The sequence below is a fragment of the Panulirus ornatus genome, chromosome 2, assembly GCF_036320965.1.
Source record: "Panulirus ornatus isolate Po-2019 chromosome 2, ASM3632096v1, whole genome shotgun sequence".
NCBI lineage: Eukaryota > Metazoa > Arthropoda > Malacostraca > Decapoda > Palinuridae > Panulirus > Panulirus ornatus.
This window is the reverse complement of record NC_092225.1, coordinates 82,338,457-82,358,277: the sequence shown is the minus strand read 5'-3', so window position 1 is coordinate 82,358,277 and position 19,821 is coordinate 82,338,457. Positions and strand designations below refer to the sequence as shown.

At 39.4% G+C, this 19,821-nt stretch overlaps 1 protein-coding gene and 1 long non-coding RNA gene across 4 annotated transcripts in view; one reads left to right on the top strand and one right to left on the bottom strand.

The window, feature by feature from the left end:
* Positions 1–7: 7 nt before the first annotated feature.
* Positions 8–18,215, top strand: LOC139757762 (uncharacterized). The gene is made up of 2 exons (XR_011714703.1): positions 8–267; positions 17,363–18,215. It is a non-coding gene; the product is annotated as an uncharacterized lncRNA (long non-coding RNA).
* The window catches only part of LOC139757688 (uncharacterized), a 95,726-nt gene continuing 86,601 nt past the window's right edge, over positions 10,697–19,821 (bottom strand). For all 3 annotated transcript variants that reach the window (XM_071678444.1, XM_071678457.1, XM_071678449.1), the window contains 3 exons: positions 17,403–17,492; positions 17,091–17,225; positions 10,697–13,111 (listed from right to left, as the gene is read on the bottom strand). In XM_071678444.1, the coding sequence (XP_071534545.1) occupies positions 11,249–13,111; positions 17,091–17,225; positions 17,403–17,492 (2,088 nt within the window). In that variant the 3' untranslated portion in view covers positions 10,697–11,248. The remainder of the gene's footprint in view (positions 13,112–17,090; positions 17,226–17,402; positions 17,493–19,821) is intronic.

The following is a 19,821-nucleotide window of genomic DNA, read 5'->3' as shown; positions in this document are numbered from 1 at the left end:
CGAAAAGTTTTTCAGCGTTTAGTTAGGTTGCCAGTAATCATTAGACACTGAACCACACATCTGCTGGAAATTTAACACAGTCTGGCAAAATCTTTGCCAGTCTCCTTGCGCGTCCTTAGGCTGGATTCCACGTGGCCAAATTCAATTTCGCTTAATGCTTACCCACGCCACCAGGAGTCACACTGGACCCAGCCAGTTTACCGTCAGTGTGTGTGTGCTTACGTCGATAGAGTGAATGTCTCTCCTTATTTTGTTGTGAGGACTAAGGTACGTCTGGGGGTGTGGATTTCCATTATTACTTTAATTGTATTATATGTTACAGATGAGGGTGGGGGAGGGGGATGGTAATAAAAGTATGTTCTTTGTGCTTCTAATGAAGCAATTAGGAAGGACAGGGTTATGTTGCCCGTTGTATATCAAGTGATGGTTCTGTGTTGGAGTATTGCCATCCAAGCGTGCTTATGTAACGAGTATTGTCATTTAATTCTTCTATTTTTTAGTTATATCTGTATTTTATATATTCTGTGCTTTCTTTGTTTTATGCATGAAATATGTGGCCAGGGCTTACGTGATGATCGCATGCTTATTAATTGATTGTTGCTCTTGATTTTTTGATCGTCTTAATGTGTGTGGCTACGATATCCTCTGAGGAGGCAAACATGTTGGGGATAATGGTGCTAATTGGGATCCTCATTTTCGGGAGAGGACGTGACAATCGAACACAGGTAGAATGTGGGAGGCATTTATGCTTCCTTCTCTGCTATTTACACTTTGACAGTATAAATAACGAGGGATGCAAACTATGGGATGACTTTGCCTTGAAATACAACTCATTTGATGTTCCCAAGGACGCACTAACTATGGATGGACAAACAGTTCCTGGCTTTTTGGAAGGACGATGTGCGTTCATAATGTAGTCACTTTCAGTAGTCGGACACATACCTTCCCATTCCCCCCTCACCACAGCTTGTGGTTCCACCTGTGAGCGTGAAGCCGAACCAGTGTCCACAAGAGTTTCCTATCATCGATATCAGTGATGACGTAAGTCATATGGGGAAATACAAACGTATGGGACATGTTATTATGGAACCTAGCACGTCACCTCATCTATATTTGACGGTTACTAAGTGTGAAACGAGTAGTAGGGGGGAAGAAGAGGAGACGGAGCTGCCTTCCCGCTAGTACAGCTTGTAAGTAATGATTAGTTAATTTTGTTAGATATAATGTTTGGTATCATAGCTATTGTTCATGAGTAATATAGGCACAGACCACTCTCCCGTCCTTAACTCCCAGTACTTTCCTAATTTAGCTCCACAATCGCAAGTCATGGACTATAAGTTATGTTAATTTATATTTCCTCTTTTAGGTAGAGACGTGTTTATCTGTATGTGCAGTATGTTAAGGTAATCAGAAACATACTCGCTCACATTTATATGATTACCAATATAAATATAACTTAACCAGTCACTAAAGGTGACTGAGGATCATCGCCCGTCATTTACTGGAAAGAAAACATTCCTTAGAGGAAATTAACAAATGAAATTATTTCATTATCTGGAGGCTGTTCGCTCCTAGGGTTGCTGGTTGTGGTGAGGGAGCTGGTCAGTTACGTGGCCCGTGCACTGCTCACACACCCATCACGACTTCCCTTACTAAAGTTAGTTTGGTGGGGGTATACGCCCGACTCTAGAGCCTAACTGTATATTCCCAGCAAACCTGCTAAGTACGGACTCAAGCTCACTGTGGCGTGGGATGTGGAATCCAATCACATGCTGAATGCAATTCCACACTTGGGTAAGCACACCAACCCACAATCTTCTCATGGGCTTCAGCTGGGTCACTACTTTACCGAGGAGCTTATCAGGACATACACTGACACGGACAAATGTAACTACCGACAACTAGTCTACGTCAGTGCCTTTGTCACTGAATCTACTCATCATTTGTGGCGTGTATACTGTTGGCATTCTCGTCCTAATAAGCCACACGTTCCCTCAAAGATGAGATGAAAAAAAAAAAAGCGGCACAAGGAGGGGAGTGGTTGCATGCTCTTTCGACAGTCCTCATGCCTCCCAAGAAAAAGCTGGTCCCTCTTTTGTGCCCCATACACTCACAACTCATCAGTGATTCCAACAGTGAACCAGAACTTAAGCTGCAGTGGACAGCGTTTGACCGAATGGCCAGCCAGTATTTGTGTAGCATAAAGACAGAGAGGTGGGCCTTATGCCTCTTGTCTTGTGGTATGACCAATGCTGCGACCATCAGAGCCTGGATCATCCTCACCAAGAACATGGCTGAGAGACGAGGCAACGACGCCTCATCATGCAAGACCTTGTTCTGGTAACACCTTTGCCACAGAGACGTCTCAACACACCACAACACTGCAGGGGAGTGAGACACACACACAGGCAGTAATGAATGTGCTCAAGGTGAACGCGCTACAAGGAACCATCCAGCCAACCTCTCCCCAGCAGGAGAGATGGTACGTGAGCAGTGGAAGGATGGCAGGAAGACCCACACCATCTGTGACACCTGTCGTCAGCTGGTCTGTGGTGGTCGCCCGTACGTCATCTGTCTAAACTGTGATCATTGCTGCCACCTGACCTGCCAACACCAGGGAGCAAGCATCATGAAACTTTCAGTGTAGTGAGTGAGGTCCACCCTGTCTATTGTGTGCTATGAAGATAACGACCTAATAGTATAATCAAGATTTGGATCATAGTTTTTTTACATATAGATTTTTAAGATTCTTTTACAAGATTTTCTCAACGTTGATTTTCATACCTGTTTTTCGTTTCTTGCGGTAGCAAGGTAGCGCCTGGAACAGACGGATCAAAAGACCTCATTCGTTCATATCCATTCTTCAACTGTCATGTGTAATGCAACGAAATCTCAAACCTCTAAGCACAAACAGGCCTCACAGACCTTTCCATGGTTTCTCCCGGCTGTTTCACATTCATTGGGTCAGTCCATTGACAACGAATCGACCCCTGTATACCACATCGCTCTAGAGTACTTTCCCGTGCACGCCTTTCACCCTCCTGCGTGTTCAGGCCCCGATCACTTAAAAACTTTATCACTCAGCCTTCCATCTCCGATTTGGTCTCTCCCTTCTTGTCCCCTCCACTTCTGACGCGTATATCCTCTTTGTCATCCTCTCCGCATTCATTCTTTCCAAATGTCTAAATCAAGTCATCCAGTTCGGGTCAGGTTATGTCTGTTAGTGTCTTTGTTTCGTTGAAATGTACACAGAAAAGCATATAATGTTCCTGGCAACTTAAGTGCTTAATATTCAAGCGCAGTGTCTAATGGCAGAAGTATATTATCAGTATGTACACTGATGCGTACGGAAATTGCGTGTTGTTAAGGCTTAGATGTAGGTCCCAGTGCAGTGACCTAATTATAGTATATGACGCCCTACCACCAAGCTAGCTTCGTAAATAATGAAAGTATGATCACAGTTAAATTGTGCCTTAATGTTGTCACGAAAACAATGTAACTCACAGCAGCTTGGTTATAACTTGAAAATCTTATAAATATCCTATAACACCGGGAGATTATGGTCAGAAAACAGTTTTCCAAAAAAATGTACACCCTGGTTCTATGGTAACCCTGCTGTTGATCTTATGAAAAAAAATTGAGATCTGATGAGTTTCACCCAATTATCACAACCCCACCGGTGGGCGTGGGTGGGGGTGGAGGGATAGTTACGTTGTGATATGGATGCTATACTGACGTCCTCACATCTCATTGGTTGATGAGACTGACCACATTAGTACCGTGTAAATATCGAATAATTCGAATTCATACGCAAGGAAACGATCAAAGTATTAGCAATGCCAGTAATACAACAGTGCAATTATACAATAGCAGTTTAAATATACAGTTGTCTTCATAGGTAAATACGGCTTTTTTTGATGACTTGTCAGTCCTTAACAATCACATTTATTTTGATAAAAACAGGATGATTGTTCGTTGAAACATAAACGATAATGCAGCTGTATCACTTCATTATAACTGAAATCCAACATAATTTCATCATAATGATAGAAAATTCTCTAGTAAGATGTCACTTGCTCTGAGTACACTACATCATTTATCTTATTAAATATTTCCGTGCCAAACATGCAGAAAAATGCATGCAACAGATACGTGTCTGTGGCTTTCTTACCCCCCCCCCCCAAAAAAAAAGAAAATATCTAGAAGATGCAGAATATTCATATTTAGAGAACTCGAACCAGCCACTGTGCTCACCTCAACTACTGACAACAGAGAACCGTTAACAGATTAGTGAAGACATGACCTAGTTAATTCATTTAGAACTGTGTTTATCATATAAGGAAAAGAAAAAGAGCTCACACACACACACACACACACACACACACATATATATATATATATATATATATATATATATATATATATATATATATATATATATTTTTTTTTTTTTTTTCGCTGTCTCCCGCGTTTGCGAGGTAGCGCAAGGAAACAGACGAAAGAAATGGCCCAACCCACCCCCATACACATGTATATACATACACGTCCACACACGCAAATATGCATACCTACACAGCTTTCCATGGTTTACCCCAGACGCTTCACATGCCCTGATTCAATCCACTGACAGCACGTCAACCCCGGTATACCACATCGATCCAATTCACTCTATTCCTTGCCCTCCTTTCACCCTCCTGCATGTTCAGGCCCCGATCACAAAAAATCTTTTTCACTTCATCTTTCCACCTCCAATTTGGTCTCCCACTTCTCGTTCCCTCCACCTCCGACACATATATCCTCTTGGTCAATCTTTCCTCACTCATTCTCTCCATGTGCCCAAACCATTTCAAAACACCCTCTTCTGCTCTCTCAACCACGCTCTTTTTATTTCCACACATCTCTCTTACCCTTACGTTACTTACCTGATCAAACCACCTCACACCACACATTGTCCTCAAACATCTCATTTCCAGCACATCCATCCTCCTGCGCACAACTCTATCCATAGCCCACGCCTCGCAACCATACAAAATTGTTGGAACCACTATTCCTTCAAACATACCCATTTTTGCTTTCTGAGATAATGTTCTCGACTTCCATACATTCTTCAAGGCTCCCAGGATTTTCGCCCCCTCCCCCACCCTATGATCCACTTCCGCTTCCATGGTTCCATCCGCTGCCAGATCCACTCCCAGATATCTAAAACACTTTACTTCCTTCAGTTTTTCTCCATTCAAACTTACCTCCCAATTGACTTGACCCTCAACCCTACTGTACCTAATAACCTTGCTCTTATTCACGTTTACTCTTAACTCTCTTCTTTCACACACTTTACCAAACTCAGTCACCAGCTTCTGCAGTTTCTCACATGAATCAGCCACCAGCGCTGTAGCATCAGCGAACAACAACTGACTCACTTCCCAAGCTCTCTCATCCACAACAGACTTCATACTTGCCCCTCTTTCCAAAACTCTTGCATTCACCTCCCTAACAACCCCATCCATAAACAAATTAAACAACCATGGAGACATCGCACACCCCTGCCGCAGACCTACATTCAGAGAACCATATATATATATATATATATATATATATATATATATATATATATATATATATATATATATACAACCGTGCCATCAGTGAAAAGAAAATGTATTCACTTGGATGCATGTGAGGGTGTTACTGTTTAACCTTGGAAAGAAAGAAGGTGTTCTCATGTCAGGGCAGACATACTAAAGAGGGTAGAAAAATTCTCATAGCGTGATGTCAATAATGATATCGGGCAGCTCATATCTCCTTGATTACAGCGCACAATAGGCGGCATTACCCGTACAAGTGTTATAATTCATTAAGGTGCAATGTTCTTAAAAGAGGAACTTGTAGGTTTCTTCAGTAAGGAAAAAAAAAAAATACATTTGAAATTCCGTCTGTTCCCCGAAAGATGCAACACTATGAAAAGATTAGCAAAATATGTCTGGTGAGAATTGATATGAATGATTAAAATGGGAACATGATTTGCCTTCAAGTAGTGTCCTGTTTAATAAGAAAACTATAGATCAACATGCTTGTTGAATGCCACACAGTGTTGCCCAGTGTTTTTATTTTTGTTACGTCTTTTATTAAAGTATTAAAATGCTCAACTTCCAGGTTAAAATTTCTATTGTATTGCCTATGCATAAGTTTTCCGTCATTTTTAATGCTTGCATGTCCATGTCTTTTTCCTATCACTTGTATGCAGCAAATGTTTTACACATAAACCTCTGTACACCAATAATATCATTTGTAGAAAAATATACTTCACCACTGGCTGAAAAAAAAATGCAGTGTACTGAAAGAAGACCTGTGTAAAACAATCCTCAAATGTTAAAGACTGACATTGTTCGTATCTCAAACAATAGATTACACATTCTGTACTTCACTTTCAGAATCCCAGTTGCAAAACTTGAAATATAAAATGGGAAGATCAGTACAATAGAATGATAAAACTTACGGGTGTAAGAATAAAGGAAAAAGAATACCTATGATGTGAGTAAATTTCCGTATATCAGTGTAATAAATCAACTGAAAGGGTTATATATCGAACTAAAATCACTACGTACATAAGCAAGATAATCCTCCAAACCATACAGAATAACCATGACTCTCAGTCCCTCTAAAATACTATGGTCATCAAAGTTATTCATGATTTTACAAATCATATCATAAGAAAATGATTTTCTGTGAATGATATTGTGGTTGGACACTAGCCATGAAATCATTCTGCTTGAGGCTGGCTATGTGGTTCGTAATGCTGTATTAGAATAATGGTTAATGTATCTTAAGTTACGGTTCTTGGAAGGTGAGTGTCTGAGTAAGGACAGTGCTACATGTCACGAAATTGGGACTGGCATGAATGAATGCATTATTATAAAGAAAATACTTTTTTTCGTGAAGACAGTGAAAAGGTGAATATCCTTTTGCTGAAAAAGAAAGGTTAAGCCCATCTGTCGCTCAACTGAATATCAAAGCTTGGATATTCCAGTGACTTCTTTACTCCATCCTTTCATCTGCATCTTGGCATGCCCCTTTCTTTCGCTTCTCAATTTCCGAAATACATCCATCAGAGACCAACTTCTCCATACAAACATGAGTCACACACACACACACACATATATACGCTTTGGACCTCACTCACCTGTACAACACTGTAAACGATGAAAACATGCAGCACTTACTCTTCATTTGTCCTGCCCTGCACAAAGGCCAGTGTTCACATTACCGAGGTTAGTTGAGTATACCTGGTAAGTTGTGTAGAAGATTGGTGACTGAGAGATCAGTGGCATGCACATAGCATCAGACTGAGGAGGAACAGTATGGTTTCGAGAGTGGTACAGGATGTGTTCATCGGGTGTTTCCATTGAAGATGTTGTGAGAAACTCTTAAGAGACACAAAGACTTGTACATGGCATTTATGGATCTGGTAAAAGCATATGATAGGGTTAATAGAAATGCTTTGAGGAAAGAGTTGCATATATATGGGTGGGGGAAAGCTATTAGAAGCAGCGAGGAATTTTTATCTAGAGGATGAGTGAAGTATATGTGCGAGCAGGCCAGGCAGAGAGGAGGGCGAGTGGTTCGGTCCAGGTGAAGGTGGGTCTGTGGCAGGGATGAGCGATGTAACAATGGCAGTTTAATTTGTTTATGTATGGGGTGGTGAGGGAGGTAAATCTAAAGGTCTTGAAGAGAGGGGTAGGTATGCAGTCTGAAGGGGCCTGGGAAGTGTCTGTTGGCGTATGCTGACGACCTGGCACTGGTGACTGATTTGAATAAGAAACTGTAGAAGTTGGTGTCTGACTGTGAGAGTATATGAAAGGAGAAACTTGAGAGTAAATGTAAATAAAAGCAAGGATATTAGGTTTAGTAGTGCAAAACGACAGGTAAGGTGAAGTGTGAGTTTAAATGGAGAAAAATTGGAGGCAGTGAAGTGTTCTGGATACCTGGGGAAAAGATTCTGGAAGCATTGCGGAATGGAACGATAATGATAGGATAAGAGAGAGGTATGGTAATAGAAGAGTATGATTGAGAGAGCAGAAAAGGATGTACTGAGGTTTTCGACATATGGAGAAAATAAATGAGGAGAGGGTTTTCGACTTATGGAGAAAATGAATGAGGAAAGGTTGACAAAGAGGATATATGATATATGTATTAGAAGTGGAGAGGACAAGAAGAAGGGGGAACCAAACTATAGATGGAAGGATGATATGAAAAAGATGTTGAGTTCTTTGAACCTGAACATGCAACTGGGTGAGACATTCACAGAATAAATTGGAGCGATGTGGTATACAGGAGGTAACATGCTGTCATTGGACTAAACCAGGGCATATGAAGCAGCCAGGGAAAACCTGCTTAAGGTTAAACCACGAGTTAAAAGACACCTTTAATTAGGCTGTATGATTGGGATTATAGACAGACATGAATCCAGCTCACATCTTCCAGTTACCTTGAGTGGACAATCTCTCTCACTAGCAAAACACTTAATTTTTCTAGGCATCACATATGATAAAATGATATTTAATCCACACACTAATAACATCAGTACAAAAGCAACACACCAACTAAATCCCCTTAGAAAACTAGCTGGCACTAGATATGGACATGAAAAAGAACTCCTTTACATCCTATGCAAGCAATACATCTGCTCCAATTCAAACTGCCTCACCTGCCGGGTCTTCCACCCTGTCAAAAGTAGATGTAACAAACGTGCAAAATAGTGCACTCAGAACAATTACTTGCTGCTTAGCTAAAACAAACACTCATCACCTTCACAATGAAACAAGCATCCTCCCAGTACAGTTCCATCTCAACAAGCTTGGCTCTCTTCTATGCTGTAACACAAGACCCATCTCACCCAAACCACTGTAACTAACTACCAACCCACAAATAGAAATAGAAAGCTTCCCCTTGCCTCACACTTCAGTAACCTCCACTCACAGACCCCCTAACCCTAACAGATATAACACTGACTAAACACATACACACTCACATAACCTGACAAGCTCTAAACAGCTGACCACCCAACTCAAATCTTTATTAAAACTATAACCCACCAGACATATGTGCCCCAGAAACCATACTCCCCTTACACACACAAGCCACGCTCCCACTCGCACTCTAGGACATCACTACAAACGCCATTTCAGCATATCCCAAGACCCTTCATTCCCTCAGTGCAGCTACCATAAAGAAGACACCAAGTATTCTTCTCAATTGCTCGCAGTCTTGGCACACAGATGCACACACAGCACTTAATGAACTGTGGTCATGACTGGTTGTTGTGGCCAGCTTCCTTATTGCTGCAAAAGCCTCATAAGGATACAAAAGACTCCTAAAGCAAGATGTAAATAAGGGTATATCATATATCACATACAAAGCACAAAAGACTCTCCCCCCTCCACCAAAAACATAAATGCTAAAGCAAAACACAAACTAAAAGCCCTCAAAACACTAACTGACACCAGATTTGGACAAGAAAAAGAATTCCATAACACCTTATACAAACAATTCTTCTGCTCCAATTTAAAGTATGCTTTACCTGCCTCGTCCTCTACCCTCCTAAAAGTAAATAAAACAAAGCTGCAAGCTACACAGAATAGTGCACTTATAAACAGTCACTGGCTGCCTAGCAACCACAAAAACTCACCACCTTCCCAGTGGAACAAAGGTCATCCTAATACAGACCAAACTCAACATTCTCAGCATGCAATTCAGTGCAACAGCACTAGAACTCTCCCACCCAGATGACTTAGTAACAAACCACAACCCCTAAACAGAAATAACAAAGCTTACCCCTGCCTCACACTTCAGTAACCTCAACTCACAGATACCCCATCCCAACCACATAAAGCAATGACAAAATACCTGCAGACTGTGATAACTCGGAAAGCACTGAATAATCAATCTTCCAACACATTCTCAAATTCTATTTCAGTAGGTATACATCCATCAGAAACCAAAATCCCTAGACATATATGAGTCACTTTTTTCTGCTTATGCTCTGGACATCACCCATCACTATAGCACTACTACCGTTGCTTCAACTTAACCCAAGGCCCTTCATGCCCATGATGCAACTACCACAAAGGAGACACTGAACTTTTACTGCTCAGTTCCCCTGTGCTTCCTACTCATAGAGGCACACATAACATCACAGTAATTAATGACCTGTAGTTGTGACCATTTGACATGACCAGCTCCGTAAGTGCTGCAGGAGGCTCTTGAGGATAGACGGGATTCCTGTGGCACGTAGTAAGTAGGTATGGATATGAAAGATACTCTTTTAGTATAGTTTTTAATGGGACTACCAATGAAATAGAAAATTCTATTATCTGGCATTGTTCTGGTCTCGTAGTTGCCAGCTTAAGGTTTAGTGTGTATCTGTTTTTAATACGATGAAAATAACACTTCCCACATTTTCTTCCTTTACAGTTTACTGTAAAAAAATGTGGACTACCAGTAGGTAAGATACTTTATCTTTCTCATTCCTGCCTCTTTACTCCTTCATCCCTCAAAGCTGCATATTAACTGCACAGTGGCTACAGATAAGAAAGGCAGTTCACTTGTTAAAGCATCAGATTTTGCTGAGAAACTTTATAGAAACATATTTGTGCTAAGCACTGTGCTGAATGGCTAATGTTATGTGTGAAACAGACATTCATTGTGAGTAAATGGAACATTTTATTCAAAATTCACACAGTGTATAAAACAAGATAATATATTACTTATTTTAATGACTCTTAATACTAATGAAAATAAACAATGTAGTTTTTCACAGTAGATGTTATGAGGATTGATAAAAATTCCACTTATCAGTAATGAGTATAAACTTATAAAATAATACTGGATTCTTGTCTTCTAACAATTCTTGCAATAAATGAGATATTTCATGAGATATCCAAGATCTTAAAATTTTTGAGCCATAATCAACATACAAGCCTAAAAATTTTGGTAATGACATATGAAACTCTTGAAACTGAAAAGCTAAAATGAAATAAAAATTTAGAGAGACTTGGCTGCCATTCTGGTATTCTTTTTTAAGTCTAAAAGGCATAATGATAGCACCAGCATTCTAAAGCTGTTATATTTGAACCAAAAGCAATGAGTAAGAAATTTAAGATGTGAACAGTAAGCAACAACACCAGAGCACTTAATGAACCAAGATGAAATGCTGCCATATTAACTTAATTTGATAAACACTAAGCAGCGGTATTTAGAAATTCTTGTCTCCAAAGTTGGATGAGAATGAAGATTTGCTAAAAGAGGAAGAGGATGATGATGTTGAGAATGACTTAACAATCCTCGATGATGTGTTAAAGTCTTGGGGCATATGTCCTGTGTTTGCAACATTTTGATTCTGTGACCTGGAAGACATTTGTGACATATCAGACAAATTACTAAAATTTGACATGTCAGAATACTTTGAAGCATCAGTGAAGTGAGAAAAATTAGACATGTCTGTGAACCCAGACCTTCCAGACAAATTTGAAGCCATGGAATCTGTAGACATCTGAGACATTAGGGTATGGCCACGGTCCATAAGATTCCTTAGATCACCAAATCCACTAGGGAAATTTGGGGTTTGGAAGAAAGATCCAGAATCACCTGTTGAGGATGAAAATGACTGCTTAACAGAAGAAGCAGAAGATGAGCTCTTTTTCACAGACATAACTGAGCCATCAGGCATGTGCTGGATACATGATTCACTAACTTCTGCAGCATCAGCTGCTTCCGAACGCTTGAATTTTCCCTCTGGATCTTCTTCTTGACGAGAGATCTTAGTAGAAGCTTCACGTCGTGCAGCTTGACTATCTTTATCACTAATTTCAGCTGCAGTTTCTTTGTGTTCCATGATACCATCTTTCTCTTGCACAATATTGGATGTCTGGGAAGTAAGGATGCGTCGGCCATTTTCCTCTGTAACACTTACATTGGATTGATTTCCAGATCCAACTGCTACTGATGGAGAAGGGGGAACCTGGGGTGCTGTCTTACTCACTGGCTGTGGACTTGGCTGTGTAGCAGATGGAGGAAATTTTTCAAACATTTGTTGGATACGTTGCTGAGGTGTGAACTGTGGTGGTTGTTGAAACATGGACTGGGGTGGTTGCTGGGACTGAAACGGCTTTTGAAAATGAAACTGGGGTGGCTGCTGGAATTCAGACATGGGTGGCTGTTGGAAAGGAGACTGTGGTGACCCTTGAAACTGGGACTGAGGTGGCTGTTGGAACTGTGGTTGAGGAGGTGGTTGGAATGGGGACTCTGACGGCTGTTCAGACTGGGGTTGGGGTGGTGGTGAGAACTGGGACTGGAGTGGCTCCTGAAATGGGGACTGAGGTGGATGCTGGAACTGGGACTGGGGTGGCTGTTGAAACTGGTATTGGGTTGACTGTTGGAGATGAGATCGAGGTGGCTCTTGGAACTGAGATTGTAATGGCTCTTGAAACTGGGAATGGGGTATCTGTTGGAACTGAGGCTGAGGTGGTTGTTGGAATTGGGGCTGAGGTGACTGTTGATATTGGTTTTGGGGTGGCTGCTGGTATTGGGGTTGGAGAGGTTGCTGGAACATGGACTGAGGTGTTTGTTGGGGAGATTGCTGATACATAGGGTGGGTAGGTTGCTGGAATTGAGGCTGTTGGTTCATTGGTGGAAATGTCTGCTGTGGATGAGTCTTCTGGAATACTGGCTGTGGTGACGGCTGACTTGGGCTTTTGACATTAAAAGCCACTTCTGTACGCATGGGAGCTTTCTTGCTTAAATCAAACTCCATAGTGGATGAAACACGGGAAGATTCTGAACCTGCTTCACTGGGTGCTGGGGATGAACATGTACTGGTCTTTGTTGATCCAAATCCTGAGTCACTGAACATTAGCCTATCTCGCATTTCCTTGGACAAGCCTTCAAGACCATCAGTGGTAGAACTGTCAAAGCTGGATGAAGACTGAATAACAGTCCTGGATGATGAACTTTTGAAGGATGAAGTGGAGCTATTATCATTGAAGGATGACTGTTGGACGCTGGAGGTCGAGGTACTACTGCTGCTGACCTTGGGGCCCTCGGTTAAAGTGGCACCTTCCTGTGAAGTGTTAAATACATACATCACTGAAAAAGTAATGAATTCATAAATATGAAAATATACTGCAAAACATTTGTTTCTCTAATGAAATACCAAGTAAATTTCAGACACATTTGGTTCAAGTTGTTGGTATGAACTGAAATACATTATAACTAGCTTAACATGGTCAAAACTGTTTACTATCATGTATCATTTGGTTGTCTAGTAAAAGATACAACTACCTCGCCTTGCAAAATATCTTATTCTTTAAGCTGACCTAACTTGCACAAAGTGATCTTGGGAGCTGCATTCAGCTTTATATGAAAATTAGAAGAAAACACAAAATGTCAGGCATAAAAAGAGATGTACCCAGTAATATTATCTTTGTATGTCACATAAAATTTTAGTTGTAATGACTTTCCAGATTCAAAAACTTAACCAGGAACTACTATCACTATGACGTGGCTAAATGCAAAGCAATCCAACCATTAATAAGATAAAGATATTCTTGCTTCATCTGTTAATATTTCATAATTTGTTATTATGAAACTTGTACCGTATATTGTTGCTTTTTCAGCCAGCAGATAGTATCACTGAAACAGTTGGAGTGATTGTAGTTTTTCTATGTAGTTTTTCTGAGAACAGCTTTTTTGACTCTGGTTTTGAAATTACTAATACAAAGTAGTCAATTCTTAAGATACCACTGGTGAGATCAGCTCTCTATATATACTGTTGATATCTTTACAGTTTTGAATGACTAGACTCTGAAAGATTGATGGATAGATTGATAATGTTCCTAATAGTTGTACTAAGTATCCAATTCCATAATTTGTTTGCTGGAACAGAGAATCATTTGACTCAACATTATAACTGATTATTCACATCTATTTCTGCTGTACTATTCAGGGATGGTTCTTTGTCAGGAAAACAGTATAAAGTAAAATATACTGTCAGCTGTATATGTGTTTTATGTTTTGGGTATTATAAAGACATTAGCTCTGTAGAATAAACTTTGCATTCATATCATACTGAGAAAAATAAAATATCTGTTAGTGTACCTTACAACAGCTTCTCAGGTCTACTCACGCAATCTGTTGTGTTGCTCATTTGCTCAGCTAAACTATTAGAACCTATGGTCCATATGTTTTGTAACCACAAACATCCTATCTGGAGTAGAACATTTTGTTGGTATTTCTCCCAATCTTTTTGGAGTTTCTCCACAGAACTGTTCATAGTATTTCTCAGAGCTTTAAGCAATGAGTTAAACAATACCAGCAACCAGTTATGTACAGGTATTTACAGTGTCTTCTTTTGTTGTGCTTATTCTACCTTTCAATTTCAGTGGTAATATGACAAAAGGAAAATAATTTTGGGTGGATACCGGGAATCATGCCTTCCTGAATTTTCCAAGTGTTGATCATGATATATCTCTCTGATGTCTGTTCCTTCCGGGGACTCCCATTAAGGGGGGTGGCTATAGCTAAAGTCTCTCTTGCCAACATTTTAAGAAATACAGCCTTAACATTTTCAGTCATTCTTAGTAATCTAGATTCTTAAGTCAATGTGGACAGGGCAAGATTGTTCCATACTTTTTAACTGCAGGTTTTTAAACCTTTCTAGAGAGGTGATATAAACACAAAACAGTATTCTAGGGAGGATAGGATAAGTACTGTGAAGAGAGTCATTAATGGTTTTACCTGCCATGTCTTAACCCTCAACTCTTTCAGTGCACTTTTTTTTTTCAGCCTTCCCTGGTGCACACACATAAAAGAAAAATGATTATTACTATTTTGTTACTTATATGAAGATGCACGCAAAATGTAAAAGACTTTTTTCTTATGAATTAAGACTTGGTTATTCCTAGTTTAGGATAAAAATTATCTACTGGACTCCAGTACTAGGAGGGCAAATTACACAAACTTACACTATATAATTTTTTCATTTATGTATGGTAATTAGATATGGAAAAGTTAACAAAAGTATTGTTGTTTTCTTATGAATTAAGAGTTGAGGATTTGTAGTTTAGGAAATGTACATTATACATAGAAATGAAAAGGTTAATCAGTGTATTTTGTCTCTGGTTCATCCCCTTGGGAAAAAAAATATCTAAGAATTAATTTTTCCTTTCAGAATATGTCTATATTATACTTTACTTACACTTGATTACTACTTCTGTCTATATTATACTTTACTTACACTTGATTACTACTTCTGTCTATATTATACTTTACTTACACTTGATTACTACTTCTGTGGTAGTACTTATAAAAATATTTCAAAAGGTAGTATACTTTCCTATATGATAGCGTGCGAGAGTACAGAATGGACAGGAGAGGCCTATGCTGGTTGCAAGGATATTTCTTATTTTTATAATTATAGAATAATTTAGGTTTATGGGTTTTTCTAGGCATGATTTCAAACTATATACACATAATCACATTCTACAATTCAAATTTTTTTTCAATGCATTAGTTCATGCTACACATATTTTTTAATGTCTCTTTTATGTACTCTGTCCATTTTTTACATGTATATATTTTAATGTTTTCATGGCATTTATGCAGAATCTTATTTACACAAATGACCAAAAATATTGACAGTGATACCAAAGAAATTACTTCTTTTACTCTAAAACTACAACAGTGAGTGTGTATGTCTATCATCACACCCAGGTGGTGTATGTGCACTCTCTCTGACATTCAATGTGTGACTGAGATGGAAATTATGTTTTTTCCATCTGCAACATTAGCTTCCAGTGACATCTACAGATAACTGGTCTAAACAACCATCAACCGGGATTCTCAATAGAGGCAGAAAGCCTTACATCATCAGGTGACAATGAAAGTAGTCCTCTATGGGCTGTGAGAAGAAAATGGGAGTAAATTAAGGATTAAAGATCCATAGAATCAAGCCTGCCATCTTTAAAGAAGCAAATGTTTTTCTATTATGTTTGGTAAGACATTATAACTTACTTTGTGGGCTTTTTCACTGTTCTTCAACAGTAGTAAAGGTATTCATTTCTGTATGTTCCTATTTACTCATATTTTGTTACATCATTTTCCCCATGCTAGACGAGTTTGATTTTTTCATTAATAAAAAAAAGGCATATCATTATCACAAGTCTGTTATAAGACTTGATTTATGCCTGTTTATATTTTCATGGTATGCTCTAGAAATGAGATTCCCATGCTTATATATATGCAAAGCATGATGTGAAACTGGATTGTGTTAATGTTACATGGGAGAATAAGGGACAACATAGGTACATTTCCTTAAGTACTTGATGCTGCCAATTTACAACAATGTGTTTTGAACTGTTAGTTAAGGAATTGTATGGGGGGCTTTATGCTTATCAACTGTCAGGGTCATTAAAGCCATCAACATAAGCTACATCCACCAACCAAAAATCCTTTAACACCTTTCTAAGATCACATACACTCTCACTATATATGTGATCCATGAATGTCCATTCTTCCACTTTCTAGTTATTCCTATTATACTGAGCATATAGAGGCCTACAAAAGCTATGAAAATGAGGAGGAAAGTCAGATGTTGATCAGAGAATGTGCTGCAATTACCTATTTGCACATTCATAGGGCCCAATCTCCTGAACTTTTTCTTCTACCATAAAACATTTTACACTTCTGGACACTGTTAGCACTTACAATTTTATAATATGCCTCATTTCATTCGTCCACTACTATTATACAATCAAAATACTTTTGTACATCTTTTTTAATAAGTTTCCAGCTTTATTTCTTATGTTGCATCTTTTAGGGACCTGTTCACTGTTGACATTATCAAACGGGGTGATAAACTTGAAGACTGTAATCATGTCACCCTTTACCCTTCTCTATTCCATGGTTAATAACCTCTCCCTTAATTCCAGTACCATCTTCGTCTCTCTTCTCTAGACCTTATAATTTGTTATTTGCACTTTTTTAAGTGCTGTATCTAGGTTTATCGAATTATAGATATTTAAACCAATAAGAAAACTAACCTTCTTTGGTGCCTTTATAGTAAGAACTCCGTCCTTAGAGAGTGCTGTGGACACCAGGTCAATGTCTGCTGCTGGAGGCAATGTGAATTCTTTGTAGAATGACTTAAATGATGTAGAGCTACCATCCTCAGATACCTGAAAGCAGCCTAAGCATTACAAAAAGGAGGAAATACCAGTGGTATACATCGGAAATAGACAGGTTTTCATTAAGGAAGAATTACAGGGTACTATGCTTCCTCACTGACACTTATTGAATTTCATTTTCTTCACAGAAATGCTACTTGGTCACAGTAATACCAAGAAATCACTAACCTTCTGGTAGGATCCTTCAACCACAATTTGGTCATCTACTGCACGGACCTGTAGTTCCCTTGGGTTGAAGTCCTTCACATCCATTACAACCTGAAAAGGCGCCAGCATCATGGGTCTGACAGTTTCCTGATTTTAACATGCATACACTCACCTCTATTAGGATACAGCTAGATTCACACTCAAATGCGTCCTTTAAAATTTTTTCATGAACCAAATGTTTATTCCTATTCTTTGGTATGCAAATTGTAAAACTCCACTTGTGTATAGATGAAATATCTTGTGATGGTAAAGAGAAAAAAAGCCATGTCAAAATTAGAATTGAATTATTTCAAGTGAAATCAATTGATAGAGAACACACTAAATCTTAACATTTAGTTTCTACTTGTTATTTCTCTAACCACAAACTGAATCAAAATGAGCAATATACTGCTCAAACATGTACAACTTCTATGTGAAGGCTGATATGTAAGTTAATCATACTATACTCATCAAGAAAAATAGTAGAAAAGGCTATGTCAGAAATTTAAATAAAACAGGTATCGTATGCATATAGGATTCAACATAAAAATGTGTTGCATCGCTACGAAGTAAAAAACCCTAGTGTTAGCAGTAGGTTCTATCATTATTTTCATTCAGTATTCTCAGTTCCTGACAAAAAAAGTATGCTTAACTAGGTAATATTACCCATGTATTGCCAGTTCTTAATCATTGCCAGAAGGAGTATATGTATACCTACTTTATATATCACATATTTTACATGTACAGGAGAGTTTTAATTTCAAACATCCAAAATATAAATCAACTATTAAGCTCTACTCTAGTTTAAATTATGCACTAGACCTTTCATACTGAAGGATGAAGGTGTCTCTATGACAACTAGTCCCATGTGTTCTTGTATGGAATATGACCTATTACCTCAGAAACATTACTGTTCCTGCCCTGGTATGTTACTAACTTGCCATATGATTAGTCAACATGGAGTCTCCTCGTATTGGCTCACCTCAGATTCAAGACTTACATGTGAATTGTATAACAGTGAAACAGTGTTGTAGAAACAGAATTCAACTACACCAGGAAAGTGATTGGTTCTCAGTGAATGTAGGTTTGTGGCGGGGGTGTGTGATGTCTCCATGGTTGTTTAATTTGTTTATTGATGGGGTTGTTAGGGAGGTGAATGCAAGATTTTTGGAAAGAGGGGCAAGTATGCAGTCTGTTGTGGAGGAGAGAGCTTGGGAAGTGAGTCAGTTGTTGTTCACAGATGATACAGCGCTGGTGGCTGATTCATGTGAGAAACTGCAGAAGCTGGTGACTGAGTTTGGTAAAGTGTGTGAAAGAAGAAAGTTGAGAGTAAATGTGAATAAGAGCAAGGTTATTAGGTACAGTAGGGTTGAGGGTCAAGTCAATTGGGAGGTAAGTTTGAATGGAGAAAAACTGGAGGAAGTAAAGTGTTTTAGATATCTGGGAGTGGATCTGGCAGCGGATGGAACCATGGAAGTGGAAGAGAATCATAGGGTGGGGAGGAGGCGAAAATCCTGGGAGCCTTGAAGAATGTTTGGAAGTCGAGAACATTACCTCGGAAAGCAAAAATGGGTATGTTTGAAGGAATAGTGGTTCCAACAATGTTGTATGGTTGCGAGGCGTGGGCTATGGATAGAGTTGTGCGCAGGAGGGTGGATGTGCTGGAAATGAGATGTTTGAGGACAATATGTGGTGTGAGGTGGTTTGATCGAGTAAGTAATGTAAGGGTAAGAGTGATGTGTGGAAATAAAAAGAGCGTGGTTGAGAGAGCAGAAGAGGGTGTTTTGAAATGGTTTGGGCACATGGAGAGAATGAGTGAGGAAAGATTGACCAAGAGGATATGTGTGTCGGAGGTGGAGGGAATGAGGAGAAGTGGGAGACCAAATTGGAGGTGGAAAGATGGAGTGAAAAAGATTTTGAGTGATAGGGGCCTGAACATGCAGGAGGGTGAAAGGCGGGCAAGGAATAGAGTGAACTGGATCGATGTGGTATACCGGGGTCGACGTGCTGTCAATGGATTGAATCAGGGCATGTGAAGCGTCTGGGGTAAACCATGGAAAGTTCTGTGGGGCCTGGATGTGGAAAGGGAGCTGTGGTTTTGGGCATTATTACATGACAGCTAGAGACTGAGTGTGAACGAATGGGGCCTTTGTTGTCTTTTCCTAGTGCTACCTCGCACACATGAGGGGGGAGGGGGATGTTATTCCATGTGTGGTGAGGTGGCGATGGGAATAAATAAAGGCAGACAGTATGAATTATGTACATGTGTATGTATGTGTATGTCTGTGTGTGTATATATATGTGTACGTTGAGATGTATAGGTATGTATATTTGCGTGTGTGGACGTGTATGTATATACATGTGTATGGGGGTGGGTTGTGCCATTTCTTTCGTCTGTTTC